This window comes from Dipodomys merriami, unplaced genomic scaffold (assembly GCF_024711535.1).
Source record: "Dipodomys merriami isolate MVZ:Mamm:240054 unplaced genomic scaffold, mDipMer1.0.p SCAF_42, whole genome shotgun sequence".
NCBI lineage: Eukaryota > Metazoa > Chordata > Mammalia > Rodentia > Heteromyidae > Dipodomys > Dipodomys merriami.
Window position 1 is genome coordinate 4,081,090 of NW_027205826.1, and position 20,928 is coordinate 4,102,017.

At 41.3% G+C, this 20,928-nt stretch overlaps 1 protein-coding gene across 8 annotated transcripts in view; it reads right to left on the reverse strand.

Moving 5' to 3' along the window:
• The window catches only part of Bptf (bromodomain PHD finger transcription factor), a 130,123-nt gene that overhangs the window by 61,013 nt on the left and 48,182 nt on the right, over positions 1-20,928 (reverse strand). For 4 of the 8 annotated variants that reach the window (XM_069993102.1, XM_069993100.1, XM_069993097.1 and 1 more), the window contains exons 4-9: positions 20,316-20,522; positions 19,604-19,792; positions 15,616-15,804; positions 10,468-10,655; positions 7,939-8,294; positions 7,398-7,529 (exon numbers count right to left, since the gene is read on the reverse strand). In XM_069993102.1, the coding sequence (XP_069849203.1) occupies positions 7,398-7,529; positions 7,939-8,294; positions 10,468-10,655; positions 15,616-15,804; positions 19,604-19,792; positions 20,316-20,522 (1,261 nt within the window). The remainder of the gene's footprint in view (positions 1-7,397; positions 7,530-7,938; positions 8,295-10,467; positions 10,656-15,615; positions 15,805-19,603; positions 19,793-20,315; positions 20,523-20,928) is intronic. The other 4 variants (XM_069993103.1, XM_069993101.1, XM_069993098.1 and 1 more) reach the window with 3 other exon arrangements.

Sequence of the window (20,928 nt, forward strand, 5' to 3'; positions counted from 1 at the left end):
AAATAAAAAGCTGAAAATGCAACACAGCAAATTAGGCACAAAAGCAAAGGCTGGTTAATTATAACCCCAGAATCCCATCTTATCTATCAAAAGTAAGTAGAAGTACTGTAACAAGAAAAATCAAAGTACAAAACAGCAAAAATAAGGAACGCTATCTTGCTGCATGTCTGCTTCAAGGAAATGCTCCTGTTTTCTTCCATGCATTTGCTAATCCTGACTACTACACATTTCCATAAAGGGTACTGACCACACTCAGAACTCTGTAATCAGCAAATCTTTTCATGTCAGAACACAGATTAAAAAAAAAAAAAAAAAAAACAACCCTGACAACAATAGGCAGGTATGGTAGCCCACACCTGTAATCCCAGCACTTGGGAGGCTGCAGCAGAAGTATGAGGAGTTTGACACCAGCCTGAACTACATGTGAGATCCTATCTGAAAAAGAAACAAACCTTTCTCTCTCCCTTTCTTCTCTTCAATTTTTTTTGGACAGTCATGGGACTGAAGTCTGGGCCTGGGCGCTGTCCCTCAGCTCTTCAGCTCAAGGCTAATTAGTGCTCTACCACTTGAGCCACAGCGCCACCTCTGGCTTTTTCTGTGTATGTGGTGCTGAGTAATCGAACCCAGGGCCTCATGCATGCAAGACAAGCACTCTATCACTGAGCCACCTTCCCAGCCCCCATCTCCTCAATTTCAAGAAGGCTTTGTATCCTAATGACAGGTCCTCAGCACACAGCCTTCTGCAGGTGAGGGTTCATGCATTAGCTGCATACAAGCAGTACTGAGACATTCTCCATAAAAGTTCCTTTAGGGTCTCATACACTAACAGGAGGAGACAGCAGGGGTGGGTCCCCATTAGAAACTCATTTACGTACTGAAACACCATCCTTTACCAACACTCTTGAAACTAGGGAGCAAAGCAAGCTCTAGAGCACTGCATGTGAGCAAGCTAGCAGTCTCAGTCCTGCACTAAAACCAGCCTATGCCAGGACCAAGTTTTATGGCTCTGTGTTCGTGGGGTGCTCTGCACTCTGAAAAGCCAGGTTCAGCAGTGACGGAGGCCAGGAACCAAGTGCTATGTGGACAATCACATCACAGTGAAACTCCAGGAGCCCACAGCTGTGCTTGGTGCTCAGTATGGACAGTGGCATTTGTCTATAAGGCAAGTTTGTCTGTTCTCATCACCAAAAGCTGCACTTTGCTGAGGTGGTAGTGTTAAAGGCAATCTGTGATGCTAACAATTGCACTGACACTGAGATCATTCTTACAGAGAGAGGTAGCATACAGGCAGCTTGGTAGTTCAGTGCGGTTTAGAAATTTCTGGCACTAGATGACACTGTCCCTTGTACAACACCATGGTCACATGGAGCAATGGAGTGCTACCTCACCCATAATTTGCATGTACTGCTCAGGGCCCTGGAGTCTTTAGCTCTGCTACTACACTGAAGTTACAACTCGTAACATATGCCTCTCACCACAAGTGGGGATATCCCTCTGTGTGGATTACAACAAAAATTTCTGGCATTTAATGCAATGTAGCATGTAGTGCCCAATTTTTTTTTGGGGGGGGGTAGGGGGAGCCAGTCCTGGGGCTTGAACTCAGGGCCTGGGGCATTGTTCCTGAGCTTCTCTTCCTTGCACTCTACCACTTGAGCCACACCACCACTTCTGGCCTTTTCTGTTTATGTGGTACTAAGGAATCAAACCCAGGGCTCCATGCATGCCAGGCAAGAACTCTACCACTAAGCCACATTCCCAGCCCCGTAGTGGACAATTCTGAGGAACAAATTGGCCACAACTAAAAAGCCAACAAGCTGTGTCATACCATCACTAGAGTATCAAACTTCCTAACTACCAGCTCAACTGAGAGGGAAAAAGGTACTATCTTATCATTCTTTAATTATAAGAGAAGGAATGGTTTTCATGTCTACTAGCCTTTCATATTTATTTGTCTGTACAATGTCTGTTCAAATCCTTTGTCTTGTTTGTATTGGACTAAATTAATCCCTTTCACTTATCAAAGGTCTTTGTCAATTAAGGGAAGTTTTCCATTATGGTGCAAATATTTTTCCTCAGTGTGTCATCTGTCTTTAGAGTTTGATTATAACAAAATTTTTTTCCACCCAATTTTAAATACATGTGTCCGTTTTTCTCCTTTATGACATCTGGATTTTATATCTGTTTAAAAAGACAGCATCACAACAAAAATATAAATTAATTCATGTTTTCTTGAGGTCTTTTAGGTTGTTTGGCTTTTAGGTGGTTATTTTTTATTTTATTTTTTTTGGTTGGTTGTGGGGCCTGAACTCTGGGCCTGGGTGCTATTCCTCAGCTCCTCAGCTCAAGGCTAGCGCCCTACCACTTGAGCCATAGTGCCACTTTAGTATTCTGGTGGTTTATTGGAGATAAGAGTCTCACGGACTTTCCTGCCCGGGCTGGTTTTGAACCACCATCATCTAATCTCAGCCTCCTGAGTAGCTAGGATTATAGGCGTGAGCTGGGCGCTGTCACCTTGAGTCTTCGGCTCAAGGTGAGTGCTCTACCACTTGAGCCACAGCTCCACTAGCTCCTTCCTCTTCTGATGTATAATGTTCCATAGAAATTCACATTTTTAGATCTATTGCTAAATTCCAGAGTCTACTCCACTCCACTGCCCTGCTTCTTCTATAGGTTATTTTCTAAATATGCTCTAATTCCTGTCTGTTCTTTCAAACAGGATCTCATTATGCAGTCTAGGCTGGCCTCAACATACAATCCTCTTGCTTCCCACTGCCTCCTGAGTGCCGGGATTATAGGAATGTACCACCATGCCTGGCTCTAGTCTTGGTATCTATTCCCCTTTGTGACTATTCTTGCCTATCAATTTTCCTAGATAAAATGTTATCCTCTTGATCAAGACTTGCATAGCCCAAAGAGAGAAAATCTTATCCACAGGGCTATATATTTCAAGTTTATAGTTACAAGGTATATATGCATGCATTTGAGCACCAAGTAGTGGGATATGAACTCCTCTCAAGGCTGTCACTCTACCATTTAAACCACAGGTCCACTTCTGCCTTTTTATGCACTGGACCTAGAACTTAAATGCAGGAAATTCAGGGCCTGGGCACTGCCTCTGAGCTTTTAGGCTCAAGGTTAGCATTTTATTGCTTGAGCCACAACTTTACTTCTTCTGCCTTTTATTTTTTGGTGGTCAGTTAGGAGATAAAAGTACCAGAACTCTCCTGCCTGGGTGGGCTTCAAACTGTGATCCTCAGATCTCAGCTTCCTGACAGAACTACAGGCATGAACTACCTTCTTCTTTTTTTTTGCTAGTTACTTGGAGATAAGGTTTCAAGATTGATTTATACAGATACTGAGCATTTTTCTTAATTTACTCCTAGGAAACTGAAGGTTTCATTGTTGATCTTGCTGCTGGAATCTTTTCCAGTAAATTTTTAAAAATACATAAAATACAGGAAAGTTAAGAAATTGAACTTTTTTCAATAACCAATGATCTTGGCAATTATTACTGCCTTTTATATACAGTGTTACCTAGCTTTCCCTTGTAGCTTTACTACAATGTGTATTCTAAATAATAAAAAACGTGAATTTGGAAAATTCAGTAACTAGCATAAAACTGGCTGCACAGAGGCTAGATGTGGAGTAATCGGGGTTCGAATACAGGGGTTTGAACAACAAAGGAACATCCCCCCTTTGTTTTGTTGGTCATAGGACTTGAACTCTGGGCCTGGACGCCGTCCCTCAGCTCTTCAGCTCAAGGCTAACACTCTACTGCTTGAGCCACAGCACCACTTTTGGTTTTCTGGTGGTTTATCAGAGACAAGTGTCTCATGGACGTTCCTGCTCAGGCTGGCTTTGAACCGTGATCCTGAGATCTCAGCCTCCTGAGTAGCTAGGGTTACAGGCGGGAGCCTCTGGTGCCTGGCACATCCCCAGTCCTTTTCTGCTTCAGCTGTTTTTAATGGCTACGAGCCAGCCTTTGACAGGACCCTGACACGTCCTGCAGAGCTGGAATCACAGGTGTGTACAACGACGTCCGGCCACATTTATGTTATTCCACCAGTCTTTTCCAAATAATTTGTGATTTTCTACAGAAAATCCAATGAAAAATTTTAATGCTACTGAAATTCACTTAATATGTTAACAGGAGAATAATTGAAATAGGCAAGACAGTAATTCTTATAAAGAACATTAGATATTTTCCTGTTTTTTAGCTACTGTTTTCAACAAAAATTCAGTACATTTCTCAAAAAGATCATAATTTATCATTACTTAAAAAATAACCTACGCTGGGAATGTGGCTTAGTGGTAGAGTGCTTGCCTGACATGCATGAAGCCCTGGGTTTGATTCCTCAATACCACATAAATAGAAAAAGCAGGAGGTAGCACTGTGGCTCAAGTGGTAGAGTGCTAGCTTGGAGCAAAAAAAAACTCAGGAATGACACCCAAGTCCTGAGTTCAAGCCCAAGACAGCACCAAAAAAAAAAGAATCAACAAAATATATTTTTTACAAAACTATTATATACTTACTTAATAGTATAAAGTGAAAAGTAAGAACCACTTTATGTTTCCTGACCTACTGAAAGGCTGTCACCAATATTATAACTCTGGCTGTTTTACTTGGGCAGGGAGGGTATGTCTTTTTGGTGCCAGTATTAGGGCTTGAATGGTTTCTCATGCTCTCGCTTGGCTTTTTTGCTCAAGACTAGCACTCTACCACTTGAGCCACAGTGGTTTGTAGCTGATTGGTTAGAGATAAAAATCTCTTAGATTTGTCTGCCAAGGGTGACTTCAAATGCAGATCTTAAGACCTCGGCGTCCAGAGCAAGCAGGATCACAAGCAAGAGCCACTGCACTTCTCTACTTTTGTCTTTGTAATCCAGATTATTTTATTTTTTTTCCTGGTTTGTCATTATGACTAGTCTCCTAAACGTTTTCTTTTCTTTTTTTTTAGGCTGGCTTTGAACTATGATCCGCAGATCTCAGCATCCCAAGCTGCTAGGATTATAGGCCAGAGCCTGGTCTTTTTTGGCACTTTTAAAACCTTTTTGGCAGTCCTGGGTTTGAGCTCAAGAGAGCTAGGTGCTTGCCAGGCAGGTGCTCTACCACGTGAACTACCAGTCCTTTCAGTGCTATCTTCAGGCCAGCCTGGAACTCTGCTTCAATAGTAGCTGGAATGACTGAAGTGTAGGCCACCACATCCAGCTTACCAACTTTTTGCCCAGGCTTGCTCAAACCTTGATCCGCCTGATTTGTTTCTCAAGTAGCTTGGGTTACAGAAATGAGACACTGGAGGCTGATGTATATATATTATTATTAAATTTTCTTTTTTTGTGTTAGTTGTGGGACTTGGGGCCTGGGTGCTACCCCTGAGCTTTTTTTTGTTCAAGGTTAGTATTCTATCACTGAGCCAGGGCTTGACTTCCAGCTTTCTGGTTGTTAAGTGGAGATAGGTATTTCATGAACTTTCTTGCCTGGGCTGGCGTTGAACTGTGATCCTTACCTCTTAGCCTCCTGAGTAGTAGGACAACAGGCATGAGCCACCAGTGCACAGCTGTATTTATTTATTTTTAAGATAGGCTGGATTGAAATTCCCAATCCTCCTACCTCAGCCATCAGTGTTGGGATTATTAAGTGCATACCACTATACCTAGCATTTTCTATCTACTATTAAGCTACGTTTCTGGCACTTGTAATAACTCTCGAGAAACTGAAGTTTTATTTTAAAAAAAATTCTATCAGGGATAAAATAGAAGTTTCAAGTCACAAAATTTATCTGTTTCCAAAAACTACCTACTCAAGACACACAGTCCTACTTGGAAGCTGTATGTTCTTTTGCCAGACATCTAAATCTACACGAGTATATAAGTCAGAATAAATTCTTAAATATGTAAGTGCTCAATTCCAGCAAAATGTTTTTCACTTTGAAAGCATTTTTAAATTTTTTAAAAATTAAAAAAAAAAAAGATGGGCGCTGGTGGCTCACGCCTGTAATCCTAGCTACTCAGGAGGCTGAGATCTGAGGATCTCGGTTCAAAGCCAGCCTGGGCAGGAAAGTCAGTGAGACTCTTATCTCCAATAAACCACCAGAAAACTGGAAGTGGCACGGTAGCTCAAGTGGTAGAGCGCTCGCCTTGAGCTGAAGAGCTGAGGGACAGCACTCAGGCCCAGAGTTCAAGCCCCACAACCGACAAAAAAAAAAAAAAAAAAGGCTGGGAAGGTGGCTCAGTGGTAGAGTGCTTGCCTCGCATGCATGAGACCCTTGGTTCCATTCCTCAGCACTACATAAGCAGAAAAAACCAGAAGTGGAGCTATGGCTCAAGTGGTAGAGCGCTAGCCTTGAGCTGAAGAGCTGAGGGACAGTGCCCAGGCCCAGAGTTCAGGCCCAACGACCGGACCCCCTTGCCCCCCCCCCAAAAAAAAAGTGCTGCTTTGGGAGCTTGAACTCAGAGCCCAAGAACTATCCCTGAGCTTTTTTGCTCATGGTTGGTGCTCTGCCCTTAAGCCACATCTTTACTTCTGGCTTTTTGGTGATTAACTAGAGATAAGAGTCTCCTGGACTTTCTTGTCCAGGGCTTCAAATTGTGATCCTCAAATCTCAGCTAGGATTCCAGGCATGAGCCACAAGCACCCAGCATAAAAGTATTTTTGAAGAGGGGTGCTGGTGGCTCACACCTGTAATCCTAGCTACTCAGGAGGCTGAGTTCTGAGGATCATGGTTCAAAGCCAGCCCAGACAGCAAAGTCCATGAGACTCTTTTTTCTTTAAAAAAATATATATACTTATTTATTTATTTTTAATTATTTATTTTTTGTCAGCCTGAACTCTGGGCCTGGGCACTATTCCTCAGCTCTTCAGCTCAAGGCTAGCGCTCTACCACTTGAGCCACAGTGCTACTTTGGCTTTTTTGCTTATGTGGTGCTGAGGAATCAAACCCAGGGCCTCACGCATGCAAGGCAAGCACTCAACCACTGAGCCACCTTCCCAGCCCCCATGAGACTCTTATCTCCAATAAACCACTCAGAAAACTGGGAAGTGGTGCTATGGCTCAAGTGGTAGAACCCTAGCCTTGAGCTGAAGAGCTCAGGGACAGCGCCCAGGACCAGAATTCAAGCCCTATGACCAACAACAACAAAAAAAAGTATTTTCCATTTTATGTATTTGATCTCTTTGGTCTTCATTACAATACTGCACACAGAGAGATTCAGGAACAGTGCCCAGGCCTTGAGTTTAAGCCCCAGGACTGGACAAAAATAAATAAATAAATAAAATAAATTAGTAAGACCGAAAAGGTAAATGAAGTCCTTAATATGATGATCTCTTGAACCCAGTAACTTTAATTATTGATGAACCAGCATTTCAGAGAATAGTGTAGTTACTCAGAATTTTCTCACCTGGTGTGTCCTAAAGATTCCCGCCATATTGGGAGCATCACAACTGGTTTGACTGCACACTCCAAAATAGCCAATGCCAATGCAAACTCTCTGGGTTTGCTACACATCTGAACTGCCTTGATCCAATTTGCCCTAAATTTCAGAAGAAAGAAAAAAAAAAGCCATTTCACTAGGTTGATCTTAAATTGAAAGAACAATGACTTCATTTTATGACACATATGAAAAAGGGTCCTAGGTGACAAATACCAATAGAATGGAAGCGGAAAGTTCTAGCTCACAGAAATCATAGATTTCAAACACTGGAAGGAATCCCAGAGATCATTTAGACCTCCCAATTCCTTGGCCTTCTAGAATGTTTCTGGAATTTTGGCTTCTACTAACTTCCTGTCTTTTGCACAAATACAGAGTTCCTTCATTTATAACAGCATTTTAATTGTACAGTTGTATGCATTAATAAGTAATAATAGTATACAGATACAATAATCATTTCCTAAGTATCTAGCATGTTTGCAGCAATAAATTAAAACATAGTTTCCTCTACCTGTGTGAAGCCCAATTGGGATGAAGAAAGGAAGAAGGGATGTTGCTTTCGAGCTGGGTGATGGTCAGTCTCAGAGTAGATATGGTAAGAACTTTGGACCCATGGACAGAGCCATTCCATTTGAACTCTCCAGCTGGAGTCAGGCAGAATTTATGTGCAAGATGTCTTCTCTTATCATGATCTTCCCTGTGCTGGTGTTTATTCAAAGCAAATGAATTGGTGGAGTACTGATTGTGGTAGACTCTATACTTCCCTTCTTGACCCAATTTAAAATAATTGTTGATATTTCCTTTCATGACCACTTCCTTCTTGGTGCTCAACCGTGAAATTTCTCCTTGAGAGTTAACTACCAGTACCTGACCAAGAAAACAAAAAGAACTCATTATTAATGTTAAAGATGCAAATTTTACCTAATCAACTGTCTTTCAATAATGACCATCATTCCAAACAAGATACATTTTATAACAGATTTGTTGAAGTTGAAAAACTTAAATGAAAACTAGAGCTGAGGGTGGCAGTACACTCCTATAATCTCAGCACTCAGGAAAGCTGAGACAGGAGTAGCACAAGAAGCTCAAGGCTGTCTTGCTCTATATAATATAGTGAGATTGTTTTCTTCAAAAAAAAAAAGAAGTGTCAGTTAACTGTTTAGAACTAAATAAGCAGATATGCCAAAAAGCGGAAAAAATTAAGTAATGTACGATAGATACTACTGATGACTATGTCCATGAATCTCTAACAACCATGAAACTAAGTGTGTAAATCCTTTAACCTATCATTATGCCAAGTTTACAATCCATGCTTTAGGACTACAGGAGGGCTTTATGCGTACTAACTCCTAACAATTCTATTTCTGTCTGCTCCTTTCATCATTCTAGCTTCAGTTCAAGAGCCATGGATACTTTAAAGATAGTATTTTCAAGTTAATCCCAATTTTCTAGTGGACTATGAAACTAACAGTAGGTCTTATTCAATTTTTCGCCCCAGTTTTGGGACTTGAACTTGGGGCCTAGGTGCTGTTCCTGAGCACTTTTGCTCAGTTAGTGCTCTACCACCCTGAGCCACAGCACCACCTGTGATTTTTCTGGCAGTTAACTGGAGATAAGAATCTCACAGGGCTGGGAAGGTGGCTCAGTGATAGAGCACTTGCCTTGCATGCAAGAGGCACTGGGTTCAATTCCTCAGCACCACATAAGCAAAAGGAAAAAGCCGGAAGTGGCACTGAAGCTCAAGTGGTAAAGCGCTAGCCTTTAGCTGAAAAGCTGAGGGACAGCGCCCAAGCCCAGAGTTCAGACCCCATGACCGGACCCCCCCCCCCAAACAAAAAAAAAAAAAAAAAGGAAAGAAAATATCACAGCAATTCTGACATAGTAAGGAAAACACTATGTCAGGAAGCTTTTCAATGAGTGGAATGGATGACTGAAAAAAAGGGCATACCTCACTAAGAGTCACAGTCAAAATGGTGTTTCAGCCAGGTGCTGGTAGCTAAAACCCTAGCTACTCAGGAGGCAGAAATCCAAAGATTGAGCTTTGAAGCCAGCCCAGGCAGACAAATCCCCCCAAAAAGATGGCTTCAACACTTCAAAGCAACTGTTATAAAGTTAATTCTTGCTTAAATACTCTGTAAATAATTATCAAATCTGGGAGACCTGGGTACAGTCACTTCTTCCTCCTCGGGGAAGACACTGAGTACTCGCTTTAATCCATGTGTCCAGCTTTAATCCTTGTGCACGGTTTCCTATTGCCAAGATAAGCTCTACCAAGGGCTGCAGTTCACTAGAAGTGGTCCTAGTAAAGAATCCATGGACGCTGGGTGCCAGTGGCTCACACCTGTAATCCTAGCTACTCAGGAGGCTGAGATCTGAGGATTGAGGTTTACAGACATCCCGGGCAGGAAAGTCCGTGAGACTCTTATCTCCAATAAACCGCTCAAAAACCAGAAGTGGTGCTGTGGCTCAAGCAGCAGAGTGTTGGCCTTGAGCTGAAGAGCTGAGGGACAGCGCCCAGGCCCAGAGTTCAAGCCCCACAACCGACTAAAAAAAAAAAAAGAATCCATGGCTCTTACAGCATTTCTATGTATGGACTACAGCAAGCTGTACAAGTGGCTTTTTTTAAAAATCATAATACAACGCTAAATAACAATTTTGCTCATCACTCACTAATACCCTGACAAATGGATCAAATTTAATTCAAAAGTAGGTCTATAAACTTGTTGCCCTTGGGGCTGGGAAGGTGGCTCAGTGGTAGAGCGCTTGCCTTGCATGCCTGAGGCTCTGGGTTCGATTCCTCAGCACCACATAAGCAAAAAGAAAAAAGCCGGAAGTGGCGCTGTGGCTCAAGTGGTAGAGCGCTAGCCTTGTGCTGAAGAGCTGAGGGACAGCGCCCAGGCCCAGAGTTCAGGCCCCACGACTGGACCCAAAAATAAAAATAAAAAATAAAAAAATAAAACTTGTTGCCCTGGTTTTTAATGTCAAATAATCATAGTACTTCATCCTGTATAGGTGCTGGTTTTAAACAGAAGGAACAGACCTCTTTGCCCTCCTTGAACTGTTTATTGGCTTCATGGGCTGCAGCTGCCACCTGTTGGTTCTTCAGCTGACTTAGTTTGCTGTCAGGATTCCGCAACCTGGTGATGATCCGAGTTGAGCCGGATGCTCCTCTTCCAGCACCAGGGGACTCAGCGACCTCCCCATTAGACTTCTCTAGTCTGAAATCACCTAGTGTCAAGCAAAAAAGCCACAAAGTAATTGTTGACAGGAATGCTTTATGAATGCTTTACTATGTTCAAGATCCAGAAAGACAAAAATCCTTGAATAGACAAAAGCAAACTTCATTAATTCTTAAGTATTTTAGTTAAAAAAATTTAGAACTTCATTGTAAGTCATTTCTGTTTCATAAAAAATAGAAATGTGCTGAAATATCTGTTTCAAAGCTCATCTATTAGAAAATATGAGCAGCTGCTAGAAATTTACAAGTACTAAACATAGTAACTCAAAACACATTAACAATGCTGCCTTATATTCAGTATGGATTTCAGGATAGAATTTTAGAATAATTTCCACTGAAATTCTGTGTAAGGAACTAACAGTTTTGAGCTTATCTTATATACTTAATATAATAAAGTCTTTTCAACATTTTGATAACTCAGTTTTTTGTTTGTTTTTGTTTTGTTAGTTATGGGGCTTGAACTCTGGGCTCGGGTGCTATCCCTGCGCTCTTCAGCTCAAGGCGAGTGCTCTACCACTTGAGCCACAGCACCACTTCCAGTGTTTTGGTGGTTAACTGGAGATAAAAGTCTCATGGACTTTCCTGCCTGGGCTGGCTCTGAACCACCATTCTCAGATCTCAGCCTCCTGAGTAGCTAGGATTACAGGCATGAGCCACTGGCACCTGGTATTAACTGTTTTTTAAAGTGATGGATCACACTGCCCAGAAGCCATCTCTGCTTTGTTCACTCACCAACCAACCTCCCTTGGGCTGAACAGGTTAATCCATACGAAAGCTAGAGCACCACCATTGGCTTAACATTGGCTAGGTAGATGCACAAAATCTCGGGGTTTTTTGTTTTGTTTTTTTTGGTCGGTCATGGGGCCTGAACTCTGGGCCTGGGCGCTGTCCCTCAGCTCTTCAGCTCAAGGCTAGCGCTCTACCACTTGAGCCACAGCACCACTTCTAGCTTTTTCTGCTGAGGAATGGAACCCAGGGCGAGGCAAGCACTCTACCACTGAGCCACCTTCCCAGCCCTTGTTTCTTTCTTTTTTTTTTCAGTTGTTATTTCCTTGTTTCTTTTTTAATTTAAAGTTTTTTCAAAAAAAGTTAAGACACAATATGGCAAGGACAGAGAATTTACTTCATAATATATTATAATGATGCCAATTTTAAATACATAAGGACAAAGACAGGTTTGGGAAACTGGCTGTTCATTTTCTGGGGGCAAAATGATGTAAGACAACTTAGTAAACCTCTTTCACTTAACCTGTGTCTTATATCCTTTCTTTCCACTATCATATATTGCTGGCAGGCTGCCTATCAAGTATCTTGCCCCTCTGTTATGAATAAGACCCAGAGATTGGCCAAAACAATCATGTGACTATTCTAGGAACTGGCTAGATGGCCCAAGAAATGCAGCATCCTACCCAACTGTTTAAAATCTGGAGGTAGGCTGGGAAGGTGGTAGAGTGGTAGAGTGCTTGCCTTGCATGCATGAGGCCCTGGGTTCGATTCCTCAGCACCACATAAGCAGAAAAAGCCAGAAGTGGCACTGTGGCTCAAGTGGTAGAGCACTAGTCTTGAGCTGAAGAGCTGAGGGGCAGCGCCCGGGCCCAGAGTTCAGGCCCCACAACTGACCAAAAAAAAAAAAAAAAATGCTAATGCTAATAAAATCTGGAGGTAAAGACAGATCTCTGCTTTTTCTGTTAGTAAGTAGGGAACTGGCTACTTCTACCCTATAAAATGTTAGTTGAAATAATGCACCTGAGGCTGTCAATAAGACTGGACTTCCCTGTCAACCATGCTAGCAAAATTCACTTTCCATTTCAAGCAAGGTGAATGAATGGATTTCTGGCCAAACAAATAGGTTCTACATAATTCTGGAGAGAATTTTAAGACTTTGAGTCCAAAGTATGGTACTGATGAAATCACAATGGAATGGGGACGCTAAGTATCTTGCCATGCTGGGATAGAAGGCTGGTAACCTGAGATGGTTGGTCAGACCATTCCCCTTTTTCTTGGGTCTCAGCTCATGAGTCTATTCATGCTGGAATTTTATACCAAGAGGCTGAACTTAGGTGCCTATTTCTTGGGACCATCCAAAACAACCTGGAGCAACAAGTTTATACATACTGTTTGGTCTACTTTGGATTTCTTGAAAATAGCAAAGGAAAGGCAAATGCTTTTTAAAAGAAATCTCTCAATGTACAGCCACTATTTCAGAATTAATCTTTGCCATTTGTCAAGTTGAGTAAATTCATGACCAAGTAAATCCTGAAACAGTGGAGAAAGGGAATGAGGCTGAGAGTAGAGGTCGTAACTAAACCAACTCTGTATAGGAGCTGTATTTTTCCAATTACAAAGGAGTGAATCAGACCAGGCACAGGTGCTCATGCAAGTAAGCCTAACTACTTGGAGAGCAAAGATCAGGAGGTTCCCAGCTTGAGGCCAGCCCCAGCACACCAGCAAAAAGTTCACAAGACTCCATTTCAATGAAAAAGCTAGGCATGGTGGCATATACCTGTCACCCCAGCTATGAGGAAAGCTTAAGTAGAAAGTGTGTGTTCCAGGATAGCCCAGGCAAGAAACAAGAGACTCTCCCTGAAAAACAACTAAAGCAAAAAAGGGCTGGTGGCACTGCCTAGTGGTAGAATACCTGCTTGGCGAGCGTAAGGTGCGCGGAGTTGAAACCTTAGCACTTCCCCAGTTAACAATAATGAAGTAGTGGCTCACTGTGAGAAAACTGGGTAGCAGAGTGCAGATTAGCTCTCCCTCAGCCTCTTTGGCGAGGGACAGACTATGGAGGGCAAGAGTTACTGGTCTATGAAGCTGACAAACTGAGGATGCAGAGAGGTTCACCTCCTGGGATGTGAAGTGTAAGTTACTGGGGTACCCGGCACCCTATAAGGGAGTGCTGCTGCAGGAAAAAATTACAAGCCTCCCAAACTGGTACATTTGACTGTTCAATACTACAGCAATTCCCAGCAAGCTATCCCTAGGAGCAGCTAGCAGGAATGAGGCTGCTAAACTGAATGGCCTCCAGAAGTGCCCCCTAGTATGTTTTTGTCCCTTGTCTTCCATGATCATTCTTCTAGATTTCCCAGAGTACCTCCACTGTCAGGATAATGGGTGTTTCAGGCAATGAAGGTCAGATAAGCCATATCCAGACCTGTCAATATGAATGAACAACAAACAAAAGTCCCAGATTTGACTCTAGATACTATTACTGGATGTAACTGTGGGATGGAAAAGAGTTTGGGGTCTGTTGTAGGTAAGCTATTTGCATTATGAGATAAGAGGCATATTTACTAAATGTATGTGAATAAATGTGAGTAAATGTGTGTGTGTGCTGAGCAACCAAGGGTGGAACTGCAACTATTTACTATGTTCTATCTGCAGGCCGCACCATTCCTTGGAAAGCCACTCCTATCCCATTCTCACAGTTTACTTCTGCTGGAGCCATCAATCATAATACCTTGCCTTCCCTGGCCATAGGGGTGAGAACAATAGGATCCCAAATAGGCCACTCAAGTTCTTTCCTCAAGGATTCTGGATGTGGAGCAGGAGGGGATCTTCCCTTTGGGTCACAGACCTCAGGAAGACATGAAACCAAACTGCTGGTGCCACCTTCCCTGACACTTGGAAAAAGCTTGTCTGTATTAGGAGAGAAGGAAATTAACACACAGATAAATGTAGATCCAAAAGGTGGAGGAGAAAGAGAAGAAATCAGAAAGAAGAGCTATACCTGGGGGGGTCCACTTACGCCAAACAATGTCTTAGACTTCCCACCTATGTGAGCTAATTAATTTTCCTCTTCCTGTAAGCTAGTTTAAGCTAGTTTGATCACTTGCAATTGAAAAAGTCCTAAATAAAATGTATCTCCCACAGATAACATACCACATATAAAATTATATTTTAAACATTATAGGAAACTACTATGAAATACATGTATATTCTTGGGATGGGGATGGTCGTCCTTATTAAGACAGAAAATCCAGAGAAATCCTAAAGAAAAAGATCAATACGTTTAACCATACAAACACGTAGAAACTTCGGTATGACTAGACAGCTGATAATTAAAAATGAATAACTACTGTAACAATACATGTAAGTCCAAAGTGCAATAACCATACAGAAAACATTTCCAAAATTCCCTAAAGAAAAATTTCAAACTCCATAGGAAAATGTGAGCAAAGACATCAGTAATCAATTCAACTAACACATAAGATGTTCAGCCATATATATTAGTAAGCAAGGGTATGCAAATTCATGAAATGCTTATTTAAGAATATTGATAGTGTAAAATTTAGGCATGAGAACAGATATGTCTGTGAGTTATTAGAATTACCTTTTGACTCCCAAGTAAAGGCCATGCTTTTAAACTATTTCTAACATTTGACCAGCAATGCTACTACTGCTGGTCATGCTGACAAACATACAAGACTGAGGATGTGGAGAAGCACTGCTCCTGGGAATGGTAAGTATCATGCAGAAACTCGAGAGAATGAATTTAACCTCACAAGATTCCTGACAAGTGTTACTGAATAAAAAATAAACAAAAACCACCATGCAGAACAATGCATGCAGGTTAATCCCATTTATGTAAAAAGAAAAGAGAGCGGAAAAGAAAGAGAGAGAGAGAGACAGAGAAAGAGAAAGAGAAAGAAAAAGAAAAAATAATAAAAAATGAAACTGCGAAAATATATGTATATGAATATAACGCAGATTGCTGATGGAAGGGTGGTGAAAAGGGTCTTTCTTTTTTTTCCCCTCTGTGTGCTTCCATATTGTTTGAAGTAAAAAAAAAATAAATAAATAACGAGTTCAATTGCTACTTTTAAAAAAAAGGAAGAAAAAATGGAAAAGTTCAATCTTTCCACCCCACCACGCTTTTAGTTACAAAAAATTGAAAATATTAAAAAATAAAAATAAAAAATGCTTCCTTTGCAGGCAGAAGTGAATTCTTACCTATCTCTTCTTGAATAGAGACAGGTGTATGGGACTCTCTTTCTCCGTTTTCAGGGTCATCAGCGGCCTGAGCAGAGTCACTCGGGGGAGAATTGAGCTCACTGCTGCTGCTACTGTTTTCCACATTGGGCTGCACGGAGGAGGTGGGAGCACTAGTCTTACTGCTGTCGCATGGCTTGTAAGAGTCTTCTAGAAAAATAGAATATCTCATTTTTAAATGGAAGAATCACATCAAAAATAGCTATCAGAAAAGGCACTTCATTGTCTTGGGATTTCATTACAAAGCTTGTATTTTAAAAAGCAAGGCAGGTTGTGTATGAAGAATGAAGTACACTAAGCAAGACTTTGTAAGCACACCCAGGAGGTATTTGAAAAGTCCTCTTAGTCTAGTGGAAGGCAAAGTTTCAGAGAGCCAGAGCCAAAGCAAAACCAACAGCCATAATGACTGCACAAAACTTAAGGTGCCGCAATTTCTGCACAGGTGGTGTAACCAGATAACGACGACCCTTGTCTTCAACAGTAGTGAAAACAGATTTCCACAAGATTATTTATATGTTAGTTTTCTGCCTAAACTACCTGCCCCCCCCCCCCCAAGGTGTGCCTAGACGTGAGTAGCTTTTCTGGACAATACCATCACTAGGAGCTTAGTTCTTAAACGTAATCATATTAAAATTAGTACTTGCACAAACTGAGAGCCTTAGTGTTTCCACAGCAATTCGGAAATCAGAAGTGCCACTCTGCCCTTCTATGTCACTAGTGGGGTACATTTTAAGCCACTCCAACTAAAAAGTACTTGACATTCGGTCATACTATTTCAAATGTATAAGCTCCTAAAATCTTTTTGTGGAAGAGTCAACAACCAGATAGAATATGGGAAAACAGGAATAATCCTAAAAGAAATGAAAGTGACCTTAAACTTATAGACATTTACTCACTTATTTCAACTAAGAGAAATGTGAAATGAAACTATATGAAGAGCCCAGTGTCAGTGGCTTCATGTCTGTAATCCTAACTACTCCAAAGGCTGAGATCTGAGGACCAAAGTTAGAAGCCAGTCTGGGCAGACAAATCTGAGAGACTCTTATTTCCAATTAACTAGCAAAAAGCTAGAAGTAAACATGTGGCTCAAGTGGTAGAGCATCAACTTGCAGCAGAAAAAACTGAATGAGACAGCAAAGCCCTGAGTTCATGTCCCAGAAACTGCGTGAGGAAAGAAAGAAAAACAAACAAACAACAACAACAAAAACCCAACTACGTGGAGAAAGTACTATTTAGGTATCAGATTGGCAGAAATTCAAGTCTCACAATATGCTGAGGCAGTGGCTTCAAACACTCCCACACACTGCTGTGAATCTGGACAGAGGGTCGGTGGTAAATCAGAGAACCAACAGTGCATTTACTACTCACCTAGTAATTCCATCGCTAAGAATCTGTCACAAAAGGAACTAGCAAGAATTCCACATTACTTATCTGCCATGTGATTTGGCAAAGCATGATTTTTAACAGAAAAGACTAGAAACAACAGGGCAATGGCCCAATAAAAGATCCACGCATTACAAGAAGCGAGGCTAATCAGTCCAAAGACAGCGTGGGCTAAAAAAATACGGAAGACTCCAAAATAATCAGCAAAATGCCTGGCTGGTGGTATGACTCAGTTGGTAGACTGCCAGCCTAGCAAGCAAACAGAGCGAGACAAGTCCCTGAGTTCAAACCACAACAGGAGGAAAAAAAAAAAAAAAAGATGCCAGGAAGACTGTACTTTTGAATCTAAAATCCAGAACACAGGGGCTGGGAAGGTGGCTCAGTGGTAGAGCGCTTGCCTTGCATGTATGAGGCCCTGGGTTCCATTCCTCAGCACCACATAAGCAAAAAGAAAAAAGCGGAAGTGGTGCTGTGGCTCAAGTGGTAGAGTGCTAGCCTTGAGCTGAAGAGCTGAGGGACAGCGCCCAGGCCCAGGGTTCAGGCCCCACGACCCGACCACCCCCCCCCCCCAAAAAGTCAAATTACTACTCACTTTCACTATGTGGTCTTTCAGTCAGATTAACATAAAATGCTTTGGATTACTGATTATACCCAATATGCTGGTAATCTTGAAAAGGAATTATTCTTTTTTATGTTTTCCTATAACTTTGTTAAGCTATACATTTGTTATTTTTCGTTTGTGTAATATCGTCTCTCGGACTGCACGGAAACACAGTGGGACGCACTGAACGTAGCCTTAAACTGCATATAATACAAAAACGGGAGGACCAGACTATAAAGAGTTGGGTACAGCTCAATGGTTGCGTATCCATTTAACACAGGCATGGCCCTGCGTTCAATGCCCAGCGCTGCAAACACTAAAACTAAAATGAAATAATAAAAGAGAAAGCAATTTCACAGTAATAATTGGATAACTTGAAAACATTTTGCAGGGAGGGGGGAAAAAACCAAACAACAGAAGGAAAATTAGAACAACACAATTTACATTTCTGACCTAATTGTCTCTGTTCATTCTGGTGGTGTTGGCATTTGAACTTAGGTCCTTGTGCTTGCTGGGCAGGTGCCCTATAACTTGAGCCGTGTTTCTAGTCCTTTGGTTATTTTTCAGTTATTTTTCAGTTAGGGTGTTGCTGCACTTACAACATGTCAGCTATGGTACAGTTTGAAAATAGGTGATACTGTTTTTTTCAGGCATAGAAAAGGATCTTAAGGATGTCTTTCCAGTACTACTCTTAGTTTTTGGTTGGATTACACAAATGTTTACTTTCCTAAAGAACATAATAAGCCAGTGGCTCATGCCTATAATCTTATCTTCTCAGGAGACTAAGATATGAGGATCACAGCTTGAACCCAAACTTGTAGACAAATCCAAGAGATTTTTTTTTTTTTTTTTTGTCGGTCGTGGGGCTTGAACTCTGGGCCTGGGTGCTGTCCTTCAGCTCTTCAGCTCAAGGCGAGCGCTCTATCACTTGAGCTACAGCGCCACTTCCAAAATAGGACTCTTTTTTTTTTTTTTTTTTTTGCCGGTCATGGGGCCTGAACTCTGGGTCTGGGCGCTGTTCCTCAGCTCTTCAGCTCAAGGCTAGTGCTCTACCACTGGAGCCATAGCGCCACTTCCGGCTTTTTCTGTTTATGTGGTGCTGAGGAATCGAACCCAAGGCCTCATGCTTGCAAGGCAAGCACTCTACCACTGAGCTACCTTCCCAGCCCCAAGAGATTCTTATATTCCATTAGACAGCAAAAAAGCTGAGCAAGAGGATAAGGCCCTGAGTTCAAATCCTAGTACCTACACACACATACACACATACAAAGGAAGTCTTATAAATAAACCCCTCAAAGCTCCTCCCTCACAAGGACTAGTCTCTTCGGAAGAAGCATTTGTTGTGTTGTCGCCAAGATTTGCTGACACAGTTACCTTTATCCCCAACTTCTGTTGGCTCTACAGCAAAAAGCACAACAAAACTTTAAAGACAGTCTTTAAAATTGCTTTGGGACAAATGGCCACATTGAACCAATCAAAATTTTAAAAGAAATTTTAATTTTAAAGAAGGCTCAAATACAACTTACGTAAAAAACTATACCTTGCAAAAAGGTTTTGTGATGATGGATACTGTCATAACATTATGAATTTAAAATGTCAAAATGATACGAGAACATGCAAACATACAATTAAGGTGTTAGTACATAGAGAGCTCAAGGGGCCAAATCATTCAACGCTGAGCCATTAATACGTAAGTAATTCAAACCCGAGTATCTGCCACAATGAGCTGGTAAGCAACTATATACATCTAGTAAACAAAACCAGCTTGATGAGGTTTAAAAAAGCATGAGGATTATGATGGGTTGGAACTTTACATGTTAGGTGACAACTTAGCAATGAGGAATGGCATATGAGCAAGCAGCATGAATGAGCACACACTTTAGAGCTCTAGGTGACACTCAGCTTGTGCTGCAGAAGGGAAGGATTCCCCCCGTTACAGAGGCACGGATACACGGCCCTCTGTACCTGGCACATCCTGGGGGAGCTCGGATGCCACCTTCTTCTCTGCCATGTTGCTGCTATCATGGGTTTCTGAGAGACACCCCTCGGGGCTCCTCCCTTCACAGGGACTAGTCTCTTCGGAAGAAGCGTTTGTTGTGTTGTCGCCAAGATTTGCTGACACAGAGTTACCTTTATCCCCAACTTCTGTTGGCTCTACAGCAAAATGTACAACAAAACTTTAAAGATATTCTTTAAAATTGCTTTGGGACAAATGGCCCCATTCAACTAACCAATAAAAACAAGCAATCACCAAAAACCTGTGGCTCTTTGCTGCCGTTTTCAAGCAATTAAGAATCTTGGACAGTTTTGCAATGGGTAACTGCAATGGGTAGTTAATATTTTAAGAATGCTTAAGGAATTAACGTAACACTGAACATAATTTAATCACATATAAAAGTGTGTATTTTAGTAAGATAAAAATAGTGACTTTTCAACAATCACACAGCGAATGGCAATTCCTTGGGAAATATTTAAGTAGAGATCCAGGAATAGTGTTATTATTGCGAATCTATCAATCTATCAAATTCATTACAAGGGACAGACTATCTTAATTGCATTTGAAATAAAAAGTAGTTGTTTGCAATAATTTTTTTCATTGTCATTTTGCAAGTAAAAACTGGATGCTTCACCAACAAAACTAATGAGGCAATTCTTACGAAGCAAGCAATTCTTTTACCCTCAGATTTGCCTGGTTCCCGACTGTCATCTGATGCTCTGCCATCGGTCTCTTTTTCACAGGACTCATCTTCAAACTCCTCTCTGCTTGGCTCGGCCTCTTTACAGTTGTTATTCTCAGTTTCATTCTTGTCTTTTTCTACTTCTTCTGGGCTTTTATCATTATCAGTGTCTCCTTTTTTGGCTCTTATTGAGTCCAAAATTTCTTCTACGATTAAAAAAAAAAACAAATTCATAGTCTTATTTGCATATACAACAAAAGTATCACCAAATGCCACTTAGAAGTTATTGTGTATGTTATTAAAGAGAAAAGTTAAAACATTTTAAAACCATTATAACTATGAAATAATATTACAACACAATTGTGTTTACAAAACTCAATATGGGGTTCCTTCACTTTTATAAAATACATGCTAATTATAGATTTACTTTCTTTAAAAGGAGCTGGGGTGGCTGGGCATGGTAGTGCACACCTGTATCCCAGTGCTCAAAAGACTAAGCAAGGAGGATTCTGAGCTTAAGGCAGCCTATGTTACAAGACCTATCTTAAAAAAAAAAGTAAAAGTAGTCTGTCATTTGAAATTGAGACTTGCTATAGATTATTGTTACATCTT